General features: G+C 43.9%; 1 protein-coding gene across 2 annotated transcripts in view; it reads left to right on the plus strand.

Moving 5' to 3' along the window:
* GPC6 (glypican 6) overlaps positions 1-24,484 on the plus strand; it is a 970,157-nt gene that overhangs the window by 930,948 nt on the left and 14,725 nt on the right. For both annotated transcript variants that reach the window (XM_080917258.1, XM_080917257.1), the window contains one exon: positions 19,188-19,324. In XM_080917258.1, the coding sequence (XP_080773384.1) occupies positions 19,188-19,324 (137 nt within the window). The remainder of the gene's footprint in view (positions 1-19,187; positions 19,325-24,484) is intronic.

Consider the following 24,484-nt stretch of genomic DNA (forward strand, 5'->3'; position numbering starts at 1 on the left):
ATGAAAAGGAGGGCAGAAGAAGCTATGTTACAGTTGACATTTTAATATTTTATGGTAAAAGCAGACAGACCTGAGGTTGCTGGATGCCCAGGAAGATCGCCTTGTTTCCCCGCTCCATTTCTGGGTCTCTATTCCCACCTTTCCTGGGCATTAGCATTGATGTGTGTGTTGAGGGCAAGAGTATTTGTCGGAAATGAACATTCCTAGTAGTCACAGGACCCCAGGCCCACCTACGTCCTAGCCATTTGATTGGAAAAGGCTTCTTAGCTTGTAAGATCACGATATAGTTTCTGTGGCCTCCCAGTGTTTCAGTGGTCTCCGTCTTCTCCACCTACGTCTGCCTCCCGATTGGTTTTAAGGCTGTTCTTGAGGGACTGTTATATAGCCAAACTACAAACGCTGACACACTCCTCCAAGAAAAGCAAAAGCAAGTTGTGGACGTGAGGTCAACTCTTTTAAAGCTTAGACTTTTTTCTTGACCACATATATCATGGAGAGAGGGGACGTGGTGGGGTCTCCCCACTAAGAACCTCCCACAAGTAACACCTGCTTGTGTTTATCCCCAGGAGACTCCCCAGAACCCCACCCCTATCTTGTACAGAAAAAGAACTCTGTCAAACATGAGCTTAGCCCTTCCTTGCTAGATGTGGGAATGTAGCTTCCTATATAAGCCAGGCTAGCCACAAATATGCAATCCCCCATCTCAGTTCTCCAGGATTATAGGTCCTTCCCAAACATGTCCTAGCTATTTGATTTTTAAAAGGTGTTTGTTTTTAAATTTTAAAGACCACTTTGGAATCTTCATGGCTTTTTAATGCATTAAAAATCAGAAACCAAGCCTTCCCCAGTGCCTCCATGACAAACAGGGAGGCCTTCCTTCAAGCTACAAACACAGGCAGCTCTGTTTCGATGTTTCAATGTTTGGCTATGATTTCTACTAAAGATAACCACGTCTTGCCATATAGAAAATAATTTGGAAAAAGACGAGAAAACAAACACTATCTTCCAAAGCTAGTTTTCTTTTTCTTCCAAGACACAGTCATCAAATTGGGAACTCTCAGTGGTCCTCATGGTTAAAGCCTGTCCCCATTCACAAGGGTTGCACCCCACTCTCACGAAGTTCAGTGGTTACTGTCCCGTGCTCCTCTATCAGGAGTAACGAATGACTCTTTCGAAAGGACCAGACAAACAACTCGAGATCGAGGCTAAGAAGATGTAACCATGGCTCTTAATTATTTACATTGTGTGCCCCGTCAGCTGAGGCTTTGTACTGGAGTGATGGTGGTTATTCTCCAATGCCCCTGCTCAGCGGCCAAATCTATTAGCAGCAGGCCCCTGGTGCTTTATCTCCGGGATTCCAGTACGTGTGGTACTGTTTTTACAATTACCTGCAATGTAAAGGTGATTTCTCCAAGTGCTTAGGATTTGTTGGGATCAGATTTACTGCCTGGCTCCTCCGCCGTATTCCCAAGTACAGTGTAGCGGGGAAATGCAGAACTGGACCGGGCCAGTCCCTGTGGGCTCCTGGGGCAAGGTGGTGAAACTTTTGTTTCCTTTTCTACTTTCCATTTCTTAAGAGGAACCATCTCTCCAGGAGAGGATTCTAAAGCGATTCTGTTAGACACAGTCCTTTAAGTATGTGGGGCTGCATTTCCAACCTCCATCCACAACCCAAAAGGAGGGCTTTTTCCTTTTGTCATGGAAGCCCTGGGGAGGAGTCAGTCTGTGCCATTTTATGAAATAAAAATCCAGAAGGGAAACACATTTTCCATCTTAAAGCAAGGTAGGGCTTTTAGAACTTCCATCTTGGGATGCCACAGAAAGGGCCCGGCAGACATTTACTCTCTGTGCAGAATGAGAAAACAGAGAATTATTATTGCTGCTGAAGGTCACGAGGTAATAAAACTAGTTAAGGAAGGAAGAAAGGAAGGAAGGAAGGAAGGAAGGAAGAATGGGAGAGGGAGAGGAAGGGGGGACCTTGAGAAAAACATGATCTCAGTAATTACAAGGTGGAGCCAAAAGTCTTGAGAGTTCAAGGCATTCTCAGCTGTATTGTGAGTTCAGGGCCAGCCTGAGCTACATGAGACTATCTCAAAATAGCAAATAAATCAGAATTTAAGATGATAGAAAATAGAAGGCATACAAGAGATATAATGATAGGAGCTATAGATAGGTAGGCGGGGAGGTAGATAGATAGATAGATAGATAGATAGATAGATAGATAGGTAGATAGATAGATAGATGATACACAGACAGATGATAGATGATAGACAGATGATAGACAGACAGATGATAGATAGATGATAGAAAAAAGAACAGATGAACTGAAGTACATTCATAATCCACTGTTGTACAAATAAGGAGCATCTGGGCAAATAGCACTTGTCCCTTCTGGTTTTGGGCCTCCGAGGGAGAATGGGCCATTAACTTGTAAGCCACGGGTCTCTTACTTGTATGAAGCCTTCTAACAGAGAATATGGTTAGAGACAGTGAGTAACTCTAACCACGTGGTAATATAAAAAGTCCAAAAATGAACTAGTTTGGAGAAGTGCTAGACTAAGTGTGGAGGGAAATATAGAGAATTAACTTGGATTAATCACTTGGGGGAGGGGTGCAAAGGTTTCCAGAACAACTGCTCTCGCCCACATTTCCTGTACCGTGTTTTCGATCGTTTTTAAGATCCCAGGTCTCTGGAATGCACAAGTTCTCTGCTGCTCTGTGCTCTGCTGCTTGGAGTCCACGTGAGATGCAGACTGTGGCTCCCCGTGCCTTCTCCTGTCTAAACTCTGATGTGTGTGCCATGTGGCCAAGGCTGGGTGACACCATTCCTTGTGTTCCTCTGGGGCCATGATGATTGACAAGTGTGATATCAGTGACGAGTCTAACAAGGCATCTGCCACACAGCAAGTGTGTGCTGACGTGACACTAAACCAGGGTCCCCATAGATCTGTGCACATCGGAAGTCACGTGGTATCCCTGCCGGGATCTGACAGGTGTCCTGACCAACAGTGCTGTTATCAGCAGGACGCAGCAAGTTCATAACCTGCTGAAGGTGAACTGGGCCGGCCTCCGAGGGCACACAGCCCAGGACAGGGACACAGGTTCCACCTTGAGGGCTTTCAGGTCTCTTGCTTGCATGCGCACATGGGTGCGCATGCGCATGTGCATTTGCTGGCTTGGGTGTTCGATGGAGAATGAACTGAAAAGGCTAAGATCAGACAACTACTCTGTTGAATCAGTTCTTGCCGTCCGACTTCATGTGGCTCCGGGGATCAAACCCAGGCTACATCACCCAGCAGCAAGTCCCACTATCTGCAGAGCCATGGCGCCAGCTCCGGCGCGTTGAAATTCTCAACAGTGTTGAATAACGAACCCACACATTTACTGTTGTATTTGGTCCTGCAAATTACACGGTTGACCCCAAGAACAGCTAGAGTTTTAGAAATGCCAGGCGCAGCTCCTCCTACCTAGGACATCTGCAGGAAGTGTTTGTTGAATTCAACTGGCATTGGCAACACATGAAACTCATTTATCTGAGGCTCAGTTTAGAAGTCAAACATCTGCAGGAGTCTGGAGAGTTAACCAGTGGGTCAACGAGGAGGTGACGGCCATCTGCATTCCAAGTAAATTCTGTCAGTGTAGAGTGGTCGTAGCATGTGTAGGATGTGCATCATGATTCCACACAAGAAGACTGATTAAATATTTTAAAATCAGTTTTGAAGCAAGTTTAAAGCTACGGTGTAAAAATGTTAACAAAAATCACTTGGGAAAAGGCAGTTTCTAATGGTTTTTTTTTTTAGCAACTGATTTAAAATACTTTCTTGATCAACCTAAAAAGCCATTTCAAGGGGGAAAGAAATAAATTATAGCGCCATTAACAATCATGCACTGGAGAAGCGCCCATTATACGAGAACAGCCGAGCTTACCTTCGGTGTTCTAGCTCTAAGCTCTTTCACAGAAATAATCAAATACCACCCTTGATTTCATTTGGAATATTAATGAAATTGAAATAAGCTGCAAATTTCCCTTTGACTCATTAAGTTAGAAAGTCAAAGTGCTAAAAATATACACTTGGGCTTCAAAGTAGACCAAAATGGATAAGTGTTTTTAAAAAATCGTTTTTCTCTTCTCTGCAACAATATAACTTCAAGTACAAAGACCTGTTGGGAGAAAAGTGAGCTGGCTGTAATGCCGGATTCGGCTCTCTATAAACATACGTCTATATTCGTCATGTAGCTTTCCTCGTCAAAAATACCTTAGAACTTGTACGGTCAGAACAAGTATCAAAAACATAAAATTTCACAGCCCCCTTTTAGAACTGTGGCCTTAACGTTTTGTAGGGAAATAAAGCTTTGGTTAACCTTGGCTCTGGCAGACCTCATTAAAATAACAGCCTGTCAGTTTCAAGTTTAAAATAACAGGGTTGTCAGTTTAATACGCAGCGGAACAATCTACAGTTTTATTCCCTGGGACAAGGTGGTGGGGGGAGAGTACGGAGGGGGCGGAGGGTAAAGGTTGAACAACACTGCCATCTGGTGGCCACCGCGAGAATGGGGTGTTTGTTTTGTTTTAACAGCCTGCAAGAGAGGTTCTCTTGGCTTGAGTGGATAAGGGTAAGCTGTCAAGCTGTTCATTACAGTTTTTAATGTCGTTTACGATAGCTTCTTTACTTTAAATTTGTGCACCCACTTGGTCCAAAATTACTTATAATCCCCAACTGCAGTGACTTGATAAGTAACTGCTCCTCCATGGAGACATAAGGCAAGAAGATTGAAGAAAAAAAAATTTAAACAGATTTTTCTATCTAAGAGCTTTCAGAGGCTGAAGAGATGGCTTAGCAATTATGAATCTTTGCTGCTTTACAGACCGTTCATGTCAGGAAGCTCACGGCATCCTGTAACTCCTGTTGTAGAGCATCAAATACCCCCTTCCGACCTCTGCAGGTACCTCTCAGCACACACACACACACACAGAGAGAGAGAGAGAGAGAGAGAGAGAGAGAGAGAGAGAGAGAGAGAGAGAGAGAGAGAGAGTTAAAAATAAAACACATTTTAAAAATATCTACTTTTAAGAAAAAACTCTCATATGTTTGGTGGCTTGTCACACGAACATCTTGCTGGAAGTTCATCAGACTATGATTTGTGTCCTTTACTAAATGATGGTTATACTTCAATAAGAAACAAATAAATGTAAGCCAAAAAATCCTGTCTGTAGGCAAAATAGTGACAGATGTCACAAGTCTGAATCCAACATGTTCCCATTTATGTACATGGAAACCATCCTGGAAGAAGGCTGGATCATATGTGGTCTCTCCAACAGCCCAGTTTCTGTGATTTGCTAACGTACTTGGGACCGCTGACTGGGGGCACTGTGGCCATCCAATGTCGCAGCCTCTTGTGGAAATGTCTTAAACTAAATTGAGATTGATTGTAGGTTTACAGTGCAAGCCAGATTGCAAAGACTTAGTACCAAAAAGAATATGGCATGTCCCATTGCTATATGATAAAGTGATGACATCTCGGGTATGCTGGATTAAATCAAGTATATTATCTGTACTGGCTGGTTTTGTGTTAACTTGACACAGCTGGAGTTATCACAGAGAAAGGAGCCTCAGTTGAGGAGATGCCTCCATTAGATCCAGCTGTAAGGCATTTTCTCAACTAGTGATCAAGGGGGAGGGCCCAGCCCATTGTGGGTGGAGCCATCCCTGGGCTGGTAGACCTGGGTTGTATAAGAAAGCAGGCTGAGCAAGGCAGGGGAAGCAAGCCAGTAAGTAACATCCCTCCATGGTCTCTGCATCAGCTCCTGCTTCCTGACCTGCTTGAGTTCCAGTCCTGACTTCCTTTGGTGATAAACATCATGTGGAAGTGTAAGCTGAATAAACCCTTTCCTCCCCAACTTGCTTCTCGGCCATGATGTTTGTGCAGGAATAGAAACCCTGACTAAGACATTATCAATTATCTACCTTTTTTTCAGACAGGGTGTCACTATGTAGCCCTTGCTGGCCCTAGGAGAACAGGCTAGTCTCAAACTCACAGGGAGCCCACTGCCTCTGCTTTCCAGGTGCCAGGGTTCAATGCATACACCAGCATGCCTTTCTCCAAACATATCCTAGAAATTAGTTCCAGCTTGCTTTGTTATTATGTCAACTGGAAATTTATAAACCACACATGCATGGAACACCTATCGTTCCCTTTATATTTCTAGTGAACACCACAATATCAAGGGACCAAACACTGCTTGTTTAGAATGGTTGTCTTTCTCATGCTGGAGCTGTAGATAGATCGCCTACATCTCTGTACCTGGTAGACACACATGACATCTATCTTTAGCCCCTTCGCCTGCTTCTAACGTAAAGGTGAAAGTCAAGCGCTCTTGTGTCTCTTGGATCTAATCCTATGAGGCATAGATGGCGTACCCTGGTTGGTGCCCCATGGGGTAAATTGGATCTTTAAGAAGCCAGATGGCTCCCAGGAACAGGTAATTTACCTCACAGGAGTAAAAGCTTGATTTCCAAGAAAGTGCAGTCGACTTACCCTATGCCATCTGTCCCCGTGGTGTTGTGTCTCCCCGTTAGGAACTTTCAGTCCCAAGAATGCTAACAGTAAAGTCGCTTGCAAAACTATTAAATCGATAAGCAGGGTGTGTTTACAGGAGGGAGGCGCTCTCTTCCCTCTGGAAACCAGTTCCTAGTGAGATTACACAACTTTGCCAAAGTCACAGAGAAGCACTCGTACCTCCAGAGTTTTTCTTCCGTGTAGGAGACACTTCACTTCTATGAACTCTCTCAGCTCAAGGGTCCCATCATGGACAAATCATTTCAGATCTTCTGCCAGCGAACACCTGCTGGTCCCTCGGCCCATCAAGTGCCAGATCAACTCCCACTTCCTCCTTTAGAATACATCAGCTCTCTCTCCTCATGGGGCCCAGGCCTTAAACACTTTCGTTGTTAATATGTGAGCTCCATGGGGCAGTCGTTGGATTGAAGGCAGGTCTGTGATGTGTCCGTTACTGCATGCTCAGGGCATTGTATATTCTACATGGGTGTTTGTGCATGTGTGCGTGCATGTGCATGTGTGTAGCTGAACTGATTACTCACAGACACCACAAAAAAGATGCTCGTTCCAATGGCAATCCAAATGCAGCCACTGTACCCTCAGGCTCTCAAGTGTCAGGATTACAGGTCTTTGCCACAGGGCACACCTACAATCTCATCCGAGGATTCAGAATTTAAATACCCCCTCCTGCCTACTCAGTTTCCTTCCTTCCTCCTTCCCTCCCTCTCTCCTACACTGTCTACTAAGTACGTAACCGAGCCATTACACTGTCAGGTAGGACATACTGGAGTGTGATGTAAGGACCAGCAGCCCTACCACAGTGTTCCTTCAAGACTAGGAGAGGAAACCACTAACATCTCTACAGATGGCAGAGACCCGAGGGAGCCTATGAACACACTCTCTACAGAAACCCCGTAAGGAGCTGGTGTCAAGAGGATATCTAAAAGACAGACAAAATGAGAACCATCCCTGACTGCATTCCCCTCTCCTCTCCTTTGCAGGACCTCATACTTAAGTCAAAGCTTATACACCAGGAGTGCTGTGATCCCCTGTGTGTGTGTGTGTGTATGTGTGTGTGTATGTGTGTGTGTGTGTGTATGTGTGTGTGTATGTGTGTGTGTGTGTGTATGTGTGTGTATGTGTGTGTGTGTGTGTGTGTATGTGTGTAATATGATTCTACCGGTTTTCAGAATTCCATTAAGCCCAGGTCACTGATAATTAAACTCAAACCAATTCCCAGCTCAACGCGTAAAGAAAAACCTTCTGCTGTATCACAGACATGAAAGAATTGTTGCCAACGTAGTATTCATTATGCTGTACACAGTAGCAGTCTACACAGTTAGGAATAAATCAAATTCCACGCATCCGAAAGAGATTTACGCTCTTTTTATTGCCTATTCCATAAAAGATTTAGGACAACCTCCGTCTACCCTAAGTGGCTTTAGAATATAGATAAATCTGATTTGCACCTACGATCCTGCGAATGCTCTTCAGCGGCGCCTCTAAACTGCTTTCCCCTGAGCGGTCATCTTCGTGAGCTCCTGCTGCTGGGTGGAACCTGGTTTCTAAGATCTTAGCGAGGAAGGCCGGCGCTCTACCGCGCCAGGCTCGACTGAGCCCAAAGATGTTTCTTGTTTCCTGTTCGGTTCCAGGAGCCCGCTGCCACTTCAGAGGAGCAGGCCTGAGAGCATGCCTACTGCTCAGATGTCTTGTGGAAGAGTAAAGAAAGCGACAGTTATTCCGAACTAGATGACAAATGCTGAGCGAGCGTGCGTAAGCGCGTGCGGGCAGGCGGGCGCGCAAGTGCGCACACATATGTAGATGTATGTATGGAGACTAGAAGGCAACCAGGTGTGTGCATTTACGTGTATGTGGGTGTACATGAAGCTCTAACTGCAGATGTCACCCCAGGCTCCTCCTGTCATATGGGGTGTCTCTGCAGGCTTAGAACTCACCCACTAAGATAGATGTACTGACCAGCATGCCCCCTGATCTGTCTGTCTCCACCTCCCTGGCGCCGAGGCTTCAAGGGTGCCGCTGGGCCTGCCACGGTTCTCATTTGGATTCTGGGAGGCAAACCCCAGGCTGTCTTGCTTCAGAGGCAAGCGCTTGCCAGCTGAGCCGTCTCTGCACAACCTTACTCCTTTTTTAATTAGCACACATGCATGTGATATCCTGGGTTTCATTTCCTGAAGATGAAATTTCAATATTTTAAGAGTAACTTCAGGAGGTTGCGCGCTTAGCAGAATCATTTTTATGTCTGTCACATACAGAAGTAGAAATTGGGCCTCTGTTTCAATTTCCTGGATGTCACCAAAGTCTCTCTGAAGGAGTTGCACGGGGCTGAGGTGGGGGGGGGGGGGACAGTTGGCAAAAAAAATTTTTCAGCAAAACTAGATGCTCAAAACATTCAACCTTTTTTTACATTGACAAAAATCATTAGTTTCCTAATTAATCCCTAGATTGATCTTATTTGAGGTCCCATTCCACAGCCATGACCCCGTTGACTACAATAGGAAATAGAGAAACTCATTCTTTGAACCAGGAAGAACCTCCCAAGATTGTCATCGTATGATTATGGCAAAGATGGAGGGGGCAGAGCTCGGGCTTAAATACAAGCCTGATTCCCGTGCCTCGGAAAACTGATAAAATATTGAATTCATTCTCCTTGTGTGAGGCTGCACCTGAGATCCCCCTGTCCTACATGATGAAGACCGCATCTCTAACAACCTAATTTAGAATCCGTTCTTGTCACAATTCACAGATCATGGCAGCTCCTTGGAGATGTCTGTGTCTACTCAGCCAAAATAACATCAACAAAATGAGCAAAGGCCAGAGCTTAGCTAAGAGCAGACCTATTGTCCAAAGCGGAGGATAAGAGAATAGAAGTCACTCAGACCCGGGGTCAGAAACAGATCAGAAGGGACTGAGGACGAGAGAAGACAAACCACAGACACAGACCATGAATGTGTAAGAAAAGCAAAAGCGCCAGGGCCTCAGTGTGTTAGTGTCAAACGGAAACGGAAGGACGTGCCCCTTGTCTGAGCTCAGGATTTCCATGAAGATGCTCAGAACAAAGAAGGGGACAAAGAGGAGGAGTGACATGCTTCAGCTCATACAGCTGGTCTTCTTTCTCCAGACCAGTGTATGTCACAGTCAGCGTTGAAAGGGAGTCTAGACAAATCTGAAATTGTGAATCTCCTAGAGCCCTTGGTACATAGGAACTCTGCCGTAAAGTTTGACAATTGAATAACAAATAACACTCCTGGAAGTCATTCATAATTTTCAAGGAATTGATGTTGTCATTAAGATGCTACCTGGGCAAAGTGATCCTTTGATTTCCTGAGACTTTCTGGGGGAAATAAATGATTTCCCTTTTCTCTTGACTGTTGATTTTAATTGGTATTATCTCAGTCTAGTTGTGCCTTTTCCCCAAGGACATGTGGCTGTCTTTTTCTACTTTCCTGCCTGGAACATGAGATCACAGGCAACAAGGCAAAATTAGAACATTAGGTACAAACATGAAATGAGAACATTTGCTGTCTTTTCTTTTTAATCTCCAAAAAAATTTTTTTAACCTGAACAGCATAGGAAGGTATCTCTGAGGTTGCCAATATTTAATTCACTTTGAGGACCATTGTTTTGCCTGATGAGGATCCTGTCTGTCTTCTTGGGGTCATGCTCTTTGTAGAGTGTGATCATTCAGCTAAGAAACTCCAAACCAGAAGCCAGAGGGGATAATTCGCTCTTTAAACTTTTACTTTTCATCCAGTTCCCGGTCCACACCCCTGCTGCCTGCTCCTCACCTCCCCCCAGCCCCCCCCCCAAAACCCAACAGAACTAAGCATTGTCTTTTTGAACCATCAAAACTTGTCACCCCCCCCCCCCAGATTTCCATCTTTCCTATTTTTTCCTACAAAACGCACAAGCGTGTATCTCCTTAAAGAGCACTGCCTCAAGCGCCATACTAGAGGAGAGAAAATATGTCACACGGTATGGGAATAAGACGCTTTCCCCGAGTTCCCAAATGCGGAGCTGCTTTTAAGTGACATTGTGACTTGGGGACACAATAGAATGCTGGGTGTGGTATGTGGGCAGAATTTCCTTCAGGTTCACCGACAGGACAGGCTAGATCCAACAGAGTCCCTGTTGTCACCCCCAAGACTTATTTGCAAGTCTCCTGAAAGGAAACATGGTTCAAACAATTCCTCTACAGAGTGTTATAAAACTTAAACATGGCAGGGCAGACAGAGACACTCCGAGACACCAAGAAAGGAATGAATGCCCAAGAGTTTCATACAATTTAAAAGGGAAATTTAAAGTTGAAAGTGGCAAGGACTGAGTTAGATGTTAAGAGCCATGTTGTGGGCTGGAGAGATGGCTCAGTGGTTAAGAGCACTGCCTGCTCTTCCAGAGGTCCTGAGTTCAATTCCCAGCCACCACATGGTGGCTCACAACTATTTGTGATGGGATCTGATGCCCTCTTCTGCTGTGTCTGATGACAGAAACAGGCACTTATATACAGAAAATAAAAAAATAAATAAACATAAAAAGATAGAGTCATAATCAGAAGGCAAGGACTTGAACTTGAGAACATAAATAATGTCAACAGCGCTTCCTCACTGAGCATTACCAAATCCCGTTTTCTGCCTGAGAGTATCTTACCCACAGATATTTGGCCATGTTGGAAAAATACAGCCTCTCTCTCTCTCTCTCTCTCTCTCTCTCTCTCTGCAATTTAGGAAACTGAAGTGCTCTAGATTCCATGTGTTTGCACATGGATGGGAGACACTACAGACAGGTTCACAGAACTTGTTCCATCCCTGAAGGGCAAACATGATGTGGTTCTTGAGGCAGGCTTCACAGTTAGTAGAGAAATCGGGCTGACTCTTTTCTGAAAGTACATTCAGACAAGGTTGTTGCTCAGAAACTAGATTACTAAACCCATAAGCTATATAGATGGTTTAATATACTTAATTTCTCTTAATTTACCCAAGAAGAGGACGGACCAGACTGCCTTTGTTTCTTTAAACAGACTGTTTCCCAAAGCTAACAAATGACCTTCAGCCTATAAAATATTTACATTGTTTTCCCCTCATTATATATTATTTAGTGTATAGCCCTTTAAATATTAATCACCTATTTTTTTCTAAAGATAAGGTATATATTATTTACATCTGATTACATTATGTTTTTATACAGATGAAGTAAGCACACTGAAATTCTTCTTAAGTCATAAGTAAACAGGGCATGAGGCTAACTGCTCACAACAGGTAGCAAGGAGAATAGATCCTGGTCCAGGGATGATTGATGTAGGGCAGCAGGTAGGTATTCCTTTCACTGCGGCTGTCTGGGACAGATCCTGATGAAGGAAGGGGTTCCAGGTAAACAGACTTAGAGTCTTGGTGAATGGACAGGCAGCCATGAGCAAATCCCTCCAAGAAGAACAAAGTCACATGTGCTCCAAGAAGTAATTCTCACTGGATCAGTGATTACAAAGCTGGAGCACAGCCCCAGTGAGAACATGGCAGATCTTTTGCTTACAAAACCAAAGAGAAGCTACCTCGAATACTGTGCGAGATCCCAAAGATGACTTAAGGTGGAAGCCGTTCCATTTTTACATAAATTCTCATGATTTATCCACAAGCCAGGACTACCATTATGATCCCTGGAACTTTCCTCCCAGACCACATTTAAGTCACAACCGCAATGACGTCTATGATGATTTCTCATTGTAGTCCAACTTAGAGGATGGAAGGATCATTTGAGATCTCCAGCTCAGTTGGTAACCCTGACTAAATTCGCCCACATCTCTCTGACTCTCCAAAGTCTGGATAGCAGTTGCTGACAGATGTGTGTGTGTGTGTGTGTGTGTATGTGTGTGTGTGTTTTTAAAATCTTACTTCCCTTAGCAGATAACTGGCAATGTCGTTCATGTATATGTTCACTCGACAAATATTTATTAAGTACCCGATGTACACTAAGTGCTGTCTGCTGAGTCTTGGTTCACGGAGCAGATGTTCCCTGGGAACCATGACTACCCAGTGGCTCCTTAGTAAGCATAGTCGAAGTCCAGAACAGAGGCTGCAAGCAGCCATTCCGCATGGATAAAAGTCATAAAATCATCGTGCGGAATGAAAACCGAGAGGACACGTTTTTAGTTTTAAGCCCTCTGGATAGAATTACTAATTATCTGGTTCCCTAATTGCTCCCATGGTGGAATTCAACAGTCACAAAGAGAAAATATCAGCAAAGCCTTACTTGCTTAGGAGGGAATATAGTATTCCCCAGAAAGGCTTCCAGACAAATTGGAATTTAGGCTCACACAGCCTTCCACTTCCTCAGAACTGTGTCTACGGCAGACCTATCTGCACCCACCAAACAGTGCCTCTGCCCATTGTCCAAGGGCGGCCATCTTTACAGCCTCATCCTGGCACCAAACTTGACCTATACAGAGGCGTAGGCACTTGATGAGGGACTGCAGCCAAAGCTTTTTCCCCTTTTCCTTACTCCCCAACATATTGGAAGAAAATAGTTTTCTACCTCCTGTCTCATTAAGCTGAAGTCACTAAATGTTACCAACTCTTTGTCAAGTCACTGATTTTAAGTAAGTCATGTGAGCCCCTGTGTTATGGGAAGGCAGTCTCTCTATTTTTTGGGGGGAGGGGGATCTTGTACTTCCATTAGCAAAAATATTCAGGATCATAGACACTTTGGATACTTGCAATCATATACGCCTTCATTGTAGAATAACTCATATATTATGTGCTGTATGTCTATGCAAAGCAAAAACTTCTGAGGATAAGTTACAAAGAATTTTTATTGTCTTTACTTCGTACATTGCAGAGGCATAGAAAGCGAGCTTAAGGGAACAAGTGTGCTGCAGCTACCACACAGAAACGACAAATGTTTGAAGAGATGAGCTGACCCTGATTTGAGTAGGAGACGACGCAAGCCCATATTGAAATATCACATGGCATCCCATAAATATATACAACTAGGCGTCAAATTTAAAAATTAAGCTCCTGAGAAGAGGGCTGGAGTGATGGCTCATCAGTTAAGAGCACTGGCTGCTCTTCGGCGGACCCAGGTTCAGTTCCCAGCCCCTGCATGGTGGCTCACATCATTCCGAAACTCCGGTCTCTTATATTCTTGTCTGACCTTCGTGGGCAGTAAGCATGCATATGATGCACAGAAATACATGCAGACAAAAACACCTGTAGCCACAGAATAAACATTTAAACATAAGAAGAGTAGTTCCTTTTATCCATGAGTTCACTTTCTATGATGTCATTTACTTATAGGTGATTATGCTTTGAACTGGTAAATTTTAAATTGCATGCTTTTCTGAGTAGGAACATTCCATATCACACTGGGCTCTTCCATCCTAGATAAAGCAAGATGTTCCCCATTATCTACTATTTAATAGTACACTGTAACATCCAGTATCTAGTGATACACTGTAACATCTGGTATCTAATGATACACTGTAACTTCTGGTATCTAATATACACTGTAACATCTGTTATCTAATAATACACTGTAACATCCAGTATCTAATGATACACTGTAATATTCAGTATATAATGATACACTGTAACATCCAGTATCTAATGGTACATCTCAGTATCTAGTATCAAATAGTACACTGTAATATCTAGTATTTAATAGTACATTGTAATGTCCAGTATCTAATGGTACACTGTAATATCCAGTATCTAATGGTACATTGTAATGACTGTGACCAGGGGACACTCAAAGCAGATGCTACTTCTCAGGAATCAGGAAACACTCCACAGCAGCCCAACAGGACAAGATACCTACATCCCTATCTCGCATCAGCTGCGTCACCCTCAGTATCATGGCAGGAAGCATCAGTACAGCACAGTAAAGTGCTCTCCTAACTGTCACTATAATATCCTACTGCCATAGTTCCATTTTGTTATTAGCTATTGCCAGTTCTTAATATGAGTAACTCATAAGTTACACGTTATCAGGGGTGTGCATGTAGATGTAACAAACACACAAGACTCAGTGTTGTGCAGAGTCTGGAATATCCAGAAGGGCCTTAGAACAAATTCATGACCAAGCAAGTACTTCTGCATTCAACCCACCACCCCATTGTTCTCATGCGCTTTCGTTGTTTGAAAGAAACCCAACCTTTCCCTTCAAAAGACTCTTTTAACTCATTTTCCCATTTAACGAGTTAATGAAAACCACAGAGTCTCACCCATGCAGGCATGGACCCACATACACAATGCCCCAGTGCCACGCTTTCTATTGTGGAAGATTTACCCCTTCCATCTTACTGCTGAAAAATGTCTCCATGCAGCCTGGCTGGCACCTTACCTCTGCATGGGATATTAGGAAGGCTTGGTCCCTCTTTGCGATTTTACATTTTAAAAGCAGAAACATGAGTGTCGGTGTTTTCAGCCTGAGTCATACAAAATCATATACGAAAGACAGTTTTAACTGCTCGAGACCTCTGTGTCCCTGCTGTGCCCAGGGTGTGGCATCAATTGTTTGGCAGGATGAAGTTGTACAGCTCGCTTTGAAAGGCTTAGTGGCTTGAGAGCGCCTATCACATGCTGAGCCAGTGACTTCTAGGTAGGATCCTAACAGCCACACCCCTGACAAGATGACTTTACTTCCCCCAAACGGTTCAGCACTTTTACTTTTTCAAACACTTCCTGAAGTGGCTGCAAAGAAGATCAGCATTAACACCCTTCTCTGATGGGTTCAGTCAGGACTCGCTTTGGCTTTGTTTGCTCTTTTCAAGTAAATAAAAGCCATAAGGACATTTTATCCCTAAATATCTCAGTGTGAGGCTCTTAAAAGAGACTTCCTCGCAGCCTCACAATCATTACTACATTCGAGAAAATTAGCAGTAATTCAAATTCTCAACTGATATCTCTCCTATATACAAAATCGCTCCATTATCTCAAAACTCTCCTACAGCAGAGCACCTGCCTTCAAATCTAAGACCAAAACAAGGTCTTCCATGGGGCATTTGGTTGGGATGTTTCGTGGCGTTTCTTTTCATCTAGAACAGTCTTCCTGCCTTTATTGATTTATTTATTTACTCCTGCTCTTTTGAGGAGTTGAGACCAGTTGTTTTATGTAATGTCTCATTCACCGGATGCGTCTGATCATTTATTTATGCTCCTGTTCAGTTTCTTCTTCTGTCCCCAGTGCCTGCTGTAAATTGGAAGTTAAGTCAGAAATTTCATGAGATTTGAGTTAAACATTCGGGTGAGCTTATTTCCCAAGTGAGACCATCAAATGAAAGAGACTGAATGTTCTTTTCTATGTATCCCTTGGTTTTACACGTCTCTGGCTTTCCCGACTATTTTGCCTCACAGCCTGACTCTCCGTGCTGTTGGCTCCTGAGTGCCATTAGACCGGATGGAGGAATGACTCCTCGGTCATCCCGTGGGGTCAACTTTTCATAGACATCTTCAAGAGTCATAGACATCTTCAAGAGCCTTAAACTAGATATGGCTCAAGAAAGGTGGGAGTTCAAAGTGTCAAAAATAAACTCCACATTTAATATAAATTTAAAATAAAACATGGCTTAGGTTTTCTCTGTGAACCTCAACTGCATATATTTGGATCAGGTTCCTACAGAACGGCAAGCTGGTTCTTCAGAATGTCAATAAAAATAGGCAGAAACATTCATGCCGTCAGAGGAGTGCTTGTCCTGTACTGCTGGGCCTCTGGTCCTTATGAATGCTGTTAGGATGCAACCAAAAATAGCTCATCTGGAATTCAAAGAAAGAGAGGGGAGCTGTTATAATGACCACAGGCCTCTGTCTGCATCGTGTCTGTGTCGTGGAGTGAGTCAGATTACTGTGACCATCCATAATGCATTTGTTCTGGAGAACTTAGAACATAAAGCTTACCTTCACAGCCGCACGCTCTTCTGTTCCGGGAAAACACAACAGACACCTCGGAGCTCTGGCCGAGCAGTAAAGTGTGTTACTCGGAGATCAAAACAGCAAGTGGGGATTAGATAAGTCTTTCTAAAGAATGTGAGAACTGGAACAACTTCCCTGAAATTGGAAATAATTTCCCGTCATTCCTGCACCCTTTCCCATCGCAGGCCTGTCCTTTCCTGGTAGCTAATAGGGTCCATTTTGCCGTGTGCCTCGACTTTGCCGGCTGCAGGTGAATCGCCCGGTGTTCATGCAGAATGTTAAAACACCATTTACATTTCTCGCCTCTCCTTTGCTGTTATCTCCTTGAATTTGCACAATGAAAACGTTCAGCTACCAAAATGCCAGAGAGAACAAGCCCTGGTTGTAAAACTGTGGCACAGTGAGCGAATCAGGGAAGCTCCACGCCCCGTCTTCATGAAGGGCTCTTGACACAGCCAAGGACAGTTCCATGCCTCAGAGCAGCCTTCACTGTGACCCCCAGGAGTATAATATGAAATCATAACAGAATAGGATAATTAAAACCAATATCTCAGTGAACATTTACCAAGCAAAGTTGTGAAGACATGTCACTAACTCATCCTTGGCTTTGTCCGGGTTTTGTTGTTGTTGTTGTTGTTGTTGTTGTTGTTTTTCCTATACCTTTAGCATCCTGAGTCCCCTAAGTTGAAAGCCAAGATGAATGATCACTTGGTCATTTTTGACCCCTGAGGATAAGATGGTTTCCAACCCTATCCCTACCTCAGCAAGCCTAGGGATGGGAAGGGGCAAAGGAGCCTGCTGACTGGAGCGTGATGAGGCCCTTGTGCTGCATGTGGACTTTTGGATGCACGGAACATTGAGTCTGAGTCTTAACTGGGAGCCTGGGAAGCAAGAAGCCTGACACCCCGGTGTGTGCTCACTGGTTCTTCTTATGGCCGCAGGGAAGGATGGCTGCTGGTCCTGCAGTGGCTACCTCCTCCTCCCTCTCCCTCTCTGTGCCCACATCCTCCCCCCATCCCGCCTGACCTAGGGACTATTTAAATTGGCTCACGTCTACTTCCTTGCCACTGTAAAAAGACCACCTCAAAATCGAAACACATCCTAGGGTGCTCTGGGTCAGAACTTTAAGAATGCTAACTCGTGAGGACCCAACGCAACCTGTAGCCGATGCATCATATCCATCTATGCATTCTCTCATTGATGGTAAAGAATGGCTAGGCATCAAATAAAAGAAATGGATGTCCGTGATGGTGTCAACCTGGCATCAGATCCTTACCCCTCCCTTTCCCACAGATAGGAGGGTCAGGGCTAAGCTTGAAAAACAAAACCTCTGACAGTGGTATTGAGTATTGAGTACTGAGTACTGCAGCCCTTGGAGCTACACCGGCTGCTTGTGGTTAGACTGGCTTTCATCTTTGGGTACTAGCGATTTTGTGTTGGACTGGGTTTACGGCTCATCCCCCAAATGTATTCTGTGTGAGCCTGTCCACTGAACTACAGCAGAGGTCATTGTGGGTCTGTGTTCCACCCACCTCAGGGCATGCTGAGAGTTTGACTGTGTTCATCTCAGATGGGTGCTGGGCTGTAAGGCAGCACTAAGACACCGCTCCGGGGTGGGAAATCGCAAACTGAGATGTTGGAATGCTGGAACTGGTTCAGGGGGTCCCTGGGTCTGTGATGAGGTCAGGGTTGTAGGGTTATCAGACTCTTGGACATCCAGGCAGAGCCACTGGGAGGCACAAAAGAACCGAGAACAGAATCAGGGGACCCACAGGCTGAGGATGGCATCCAGCCTGGGGCCAGGGATTGGGAGCAGAAGGAATTCTAGCTTGTCTCAGGTGACTGTCCTTGGCTTGGTGGCAGTTGTGGCTAGGAACGCAGAGAGGCCTTCTACGGGAGAATTAACCTTCGGCTCAATAGTCAAATGTCTTCTCCATATCTTCCCACAGCAGTTCTTGATGAAAGAGACAGTCCGCGGTTCTAGACTGCTTATTGTCCGTTCATAATAGAAAATAGATACATAGCCACTTCTCAGAGATTAAGTACCTTTAGCAGGGAGGAATGTCTGGGAAGGGAAGCTTATTGGCCAACCCCTTGGGGCTTCTAGGTACCTCATTAGCATGGAGAACCCTGTTCTGGGCCCACACAACCACAGGTCACATTTCCTTCAGTGGGGTGTGTGTCACATGTCCCAGGCCAGGAACCTAAGTCTTAGATATGTGCCCAGGTCTCCAGGTGTCAACCCACTCTACCTTAGCAAGCTTCCTTTGTCATCAGCCGCCTGGCCAGCAACAGCATTGCTGACTAAGATGTCCATTGGGAAATGTGCTATATCTCTTGGTGCATTGTTTTGGGGCATCCATCTGATGTCTAGGAAACACGATCTAAAGTTTGTATGTAGGGTGTTTGCAACAGGTACTCTCTGCAGCAGAGTGGCCCAAGAGCAGGTGGGACATTTCCTTGGGTTTTAATTCAAAGGACAGGACAGAGAAGGGAGGAAACAAAGAGCCAGTAGCCTGGGTGCTCTCTAGGAGGAGCAAGAGGTGGCTTTCTGGGCAGTTGGTCCTGTAGCATGGTTTCACTCTCCCGTTAAACATTGTGGGTTGTGCTTAGGTGCCACGGCCTCTCACCTTCAGTTTGTTACATCCTTACACGGAGAGCCGAGCCAAGCCCGACCAGATTCCTCACACTCTTTCTTGGTGTCTTGATCAGGTCACAGACATAAAAGAGAAACTGAAGCTCTCTAAAAAGGTCTGGTCAGCATTGCCCTACACCATCTGCAAGGATGAGCACGTGACGGCCGGAACCTCGAACAATGAGGAGTGCTGGAACGGACACAGCAAAGCCAGGTGAGCTGCCTAGGTGCGCGCGCGCATGGGGCGGCACATTCGGGACGGTGCTGATGGGGCACACGCTCAGGGAGGCGCGGATGGGGATGAATGCTCAGGAAGGCGCTGATGGGGCAGCACATTCTGGACGGCGCTGATGGGGCACACGCTCAGGGATAGACCGATGGGGCTGTACGCTCAGGGATGGACCGATGGGGCCGCACATTCAGCCCTTCAAGGCTCTCCTGGCACTCCTGCAGACCTGTTTATGCAAAAAGCAGTGGTGGGCAGAGGGCTACTGAACCACTCAGTGACAGCTGCTGGGAGAGGCAGGTTTGATGAGCACGTGGGAGCACTTACTCTCAAGGTTCCATTAAGCACTGAATCCTTGTTCCGACTGTCTCGCCTCTGCATGAGGACAGAGGGTGGTGACAGATGGCAGCTTCCAGATAGCCGGAGATCACCAAGAGCCAGTTATGTTCACTTAATGACTTTAAGACAGCGTAGCTATTTTTATCCTTAGTTAAATCTGCAGGGTTCTGTTTTCTTTTGTTTCTTTTTTTGTTTTAGTTGGGTTTTTTTTTTTTTTTAATCACAAGTTAAACAGGAAACGGAAATTCAACTGCAATATTTTTACCTTTGGAGGAAAAACAAAAAACTCATGGTGTCCAATGGAAAGGTGAAAGAAAATGGAGAAAAGAGGAGTGCTGAAGGAACCCAGAAGGTTCCATGTCCCCAAAGTCCCATTGGGTCCTCCTTATGGCTCTGATCTTGCCATTTGATAAGAAATTCCTGAATCTGTCGGTTCAGCTCAGACCCAGCTTGGCCCAAGCGTGTCTGGGGTGGAGAAGCTGGCTGGAGAATTGCTGGGGGTTGGCACACTGGGAAGGCCATGAGAGAACTCTGCCAGGCCTTCATCAGTGGGACTGCAGGCGGGTAAGGCAGCTGGCTAATTGGAATGAAGGAATCTTTGGGGACTGACCAGCAGGTTGAGAAACTAGAAAAGGCTTCTATTTGGGAGGGTCCTACTGGGCAGTTTTAAAGAAACAAGCCAGCCGTGATCCAAGCAAGGAAGAAGCCGTTCAGAAGAATATGCCAGAGGTAGGCAGGAAGCACAGAAGATACCTCAGGGGTTCTCGTGGCTTCCTTTGGCTTTATACCACCTGTTAGGGATGGCGACGCTAGCCTTACAAGAAAGGGCCTAGCAGGCGAAACCAGGAAAGACAACCTTGAGAAGACCCACAACCAATTCAAGTTGCCCAATGGTCATTGTTCAAACCTAAGGTTGAGACTAAAGAGAGAGATTGACACTGTCAGCAACATACCATCCATGGACAGAAATATCCAACTGCGAATGAAGACCTCTGATGCCTCAGCTCCCAAAAACACGACAGGAAGATACTACCAGGCTGAGCAGGTGACCCGAGGGGCGGCCCTGCTGCAGGTGCCCAGGACAGGTGGCTCCAGGGACTCCACTGCAGATGGTGTTCACCATTCAGTCCTGACTGAAATGAAGGCTGTTCGGGGAACCTCGTTCCCTTGAACAGTCACACTGGCCGTCAGTTATTCGCCCAGGCGTAGCTACTTACAAAAGGAAATGTAGGAAGTGTTCATGCTCGTGGGCAGGAAAAGGGACTAAACCCTGCCAAGAAATGAATAACAACATAAAAGATATCGAAGGAAGAGCTACAGGAGGGAGGTTAGGGTAACCTGTCCAAGTTCATCCTCAGGAGGTTAAAGCACTCGGGTGAGGACATGGGTTTCCAGTGCCTGGCACCCAGTCAATAATCAGACCTCTCCCCTTTCTAGCCCAGCTTCCCTGTGCCTCTTAAACAAGCAAACAACCCCCCCTAAACATTCCTCTGTTCAAATTAAGAAAGCAAATGAAATTTAATACTGTTTCATGTAAACATGAAGCATGACATGACAGAAATGTGTTTAGGACCGTTTGAGAAATTTTGGAAAATTCTGATGTAATTCCAAGCCAATTTTCATGTAATGATATACATTTTTTTTTTTTTTTTTTTTTGGTGTGCAATTCAAGCCAGCAGCAAAAATAGCAGTTTCCAAAAGCCAGAATTCTAACATAACACAATCTAAAGATAGATGAATCTGATACTTATATTCTGAGGAATGACAAGAGGAAAATATTTAAATGTCCTTGTGTTTTAAGATTTTTTTTAATTTTTATTTATTTTTCTGTTTGGGATTATCTGCCCTCATGCATGACTGACTACTATACATGTGAGTCTCATGTCTGCAGACACCAAAGAGGGTGTTGGAGGCCCTGGGACTGTTGGGACTGATATGTGTGTTGGGAATTAAACCTGATCCTCTGGAAGAGCAGACTGTATTCTTAGTTCCTGGGCTGTCTCACCCACTCCAAAGTTTTATTTCTTATAAGTAATTTATAATTAAATTTCTGCAAGAGTGAAAATTTTTGTATGTGCAGGGAAAAGAATTGAGATTCACAGCACTCCATAGTTTTGACTTTGAGTCAAGGAGTGTTGTGTAGCACGCTTATGGTCACATGACCTGGGGCATCACATGCGGTGCCACGTGTCCATGTTATTTGTTCGGAACCAGTGCGGCCACGACACAGAACGATCCAACACTAGCACTGCCAGAAACACCACAGCTTTATCACACCTTCCAGTTTTCATTATTCTGGTCACTGCGCGTTCAGAAACCTTTTACTGGTGTCAGAGTTTTCATAACCCCACACTTGGTTCTATCACTCCATTTGAGGTCGTGACCAACAGCTCAGATCAGGAGGTGATCAAAGATGTCAGTGGGGCCAAGACATGAAAACATCTTGCCATTGCCTGAGAGAGGACTTGGGGCTGAGAGTGTCACCATCATACTTGACACTGTGGCTCTAACAATACCCTGGGGGCATTCCTATCCGTGATAACAAGGCTCAGGAGCCACCCCCACCAGCTCAAGAGCCACACTTGAATTTCATCCAGAGACAAGTAAGATCTTACACAGGGAAGAAAAATAAACAAGCTTAATGCAACACAGTCATTCCTGGGACTAGCTCTCTACACAATCTGTGTATTGTTTAAAAAGATGGGGTTGTCAAATACTAATGACTCAATTATGTTCCCATTGAAATATTATACTGTAATGACCATAGTATATATTAGTACTTATAGTATTATATTAATATTGGTAGTGTTGTATTAGTATTTGTAGTGTTATATTAGTATTTGTAGTGTTGTATTAGTATTTGAAGTAGTGTATTAGTATTTGTAGTGTTGTATTAGTATTTGTAGTGTTATATTAGTATTTGTAGTGTTGTATTAGTATTTGAAGTAGTGTATTAGTATTTGTAGTGTTGTATTAGTATTTGTAGTGTTATATTAGTATTTGTAGTGTTGTATTAGTATTTGAAGTAGTGTATTAGTATTTGTAGTGTTGTATTAGTATTTGTAGTGTTATATTAGTATTTGTAGTGTTGTATTAGTATTTGAAGTAGTGTATTAGTATTTGTAGTGTTGTATTAGTATTTGTAGTGTTGTATTAGTATTTGAAGTAGTGTATTAGTATTTGTAGTGTTATATTAGTATTTGAAATAGTGTATTAGTATTGTAGTGTTATATTAATATTTATAGTATTGTATTAGTATTTGTAGTGTTGTATTAGTACTTGAAGTATTAGCATTTGTAATATTGTATTAGTATTTGTAGTATTGTAGTATTTGTAGTGTTGTATTAGTATTTGAAGTAGTGTATTAGTATTTGTAGTGTTGTATTAGTATTTGAAGTAGTATATTAGTATTTGTAGTATCCTATTAGTATTTGTAATAATTATATTTACTGTTGCAACCTTCTATTTGCTGGCTTTGTAAATAGAGAACAAATCCAGACTTGTTCCATCAAATCAGATATAGAATCACACGGGGAACAGGGGGGATGTGGTTTTTTTTTTGGGGGGGGGGGTTTAGTTTTTGTTTGGTTGTTCGTGTTTTTTACTTAAGTTCTACAGACAGATTTGGAAACTTGGAGAACACATTTGGTGATAGAGGTTAATCAATGTGTGCTATGTCATAAGTAGGGAACATAAATTAGCTCTGGTGTGCGATGTACTGTAAGATGACCATACACAACCATAACACACTTTATATTTTTTCCAACACAGCTGTAAGAAACTATTTTGAATATTTTTACCACAGAGAAATAATAGCTGTTTAAGGAGTTAGATAAACTTCACCTGATTTGATCATTGCACAAGTATTACATCTATCCAAATGTCATATGAATCACTACAGTTTTGTACAGTTTTATATGTTGATTCATCACATAATAATTAAGAATTCATATTTAATACAAAACTGTTCTCCCATTTTTTAAAGTATGAATTTGAAGATGGCAGATTTTTAAAAAATGTTTAGGATTGGTTGCAAAACTAAGATGGGGAAAAAGGGTTACTCTTGTCAACCATGTGAAAGTTTATTATTAAGAAGTATATCTCTCAGCACACGTTAACAGACACAAAACACCAGCACCCATTAGGATCGATAGGGTGTCACAGAGTTTGCACTGCAAATTTGGAGCACCAGTCTCTGACTGATTCACCAGCTGCTTCTTCCTCTGTGTTTTACCTATCAGATGCTTTCAGACACATATTTCTGTTCTCACCATTTAGTGCCTTCTGCCTTTGATCGGACATGCCTTCCAACTTCCATTTTTCTCCCAATCTCCTCATCATACTTCTTTGGCCAAGAAATCTGCCTGTTTCTGATTTTAATGCTTCTGAAACCAAAATGACTCCAAAGTGGACATGTCCATTTATGACTGTGAGTGTCTTATTTTTTCCAAAGAGCCGTTATTAACTTAATGGCATCTGTTGAGTTGATGGCCGCATGGTACATAAACATAGGACAGTCTTGTAGGGGCAGCCACGCAGTTTGTGGTGTTGAGACCATGGTCAAGGATATGTATGCAGTGACTGCCCTAAGCCACTGCCTCTATCCAAGGTCCTCTCTGCAGTCCTCCCCACAGTCCTCCCCACTGCACTATTGCTATCCCCTGCAGCAGGAAGTGAGATACAGGAGATCCTTCTCCTTGACAGTTTGCAGGTGTTACCTACTGCCCTACTGACATTTGAATCTTCATTCTGATGGAAAGGCTAGGTAACCACAAGAACCTTTCTGCCTCTGTCAACCTCCTAGGACAC

Source organism: Micromys minutus (assembly GCF_963924665.1).
Source record: "Micromys minutus genome assembly, chromosome: 5".
NCBI classification, from domain to species: domain Eukaryota; kingdom Metazoa; phylum Chordata; class Mammalia; order Rodentia; family Muridae; genus Micromys; species Micromys minutus.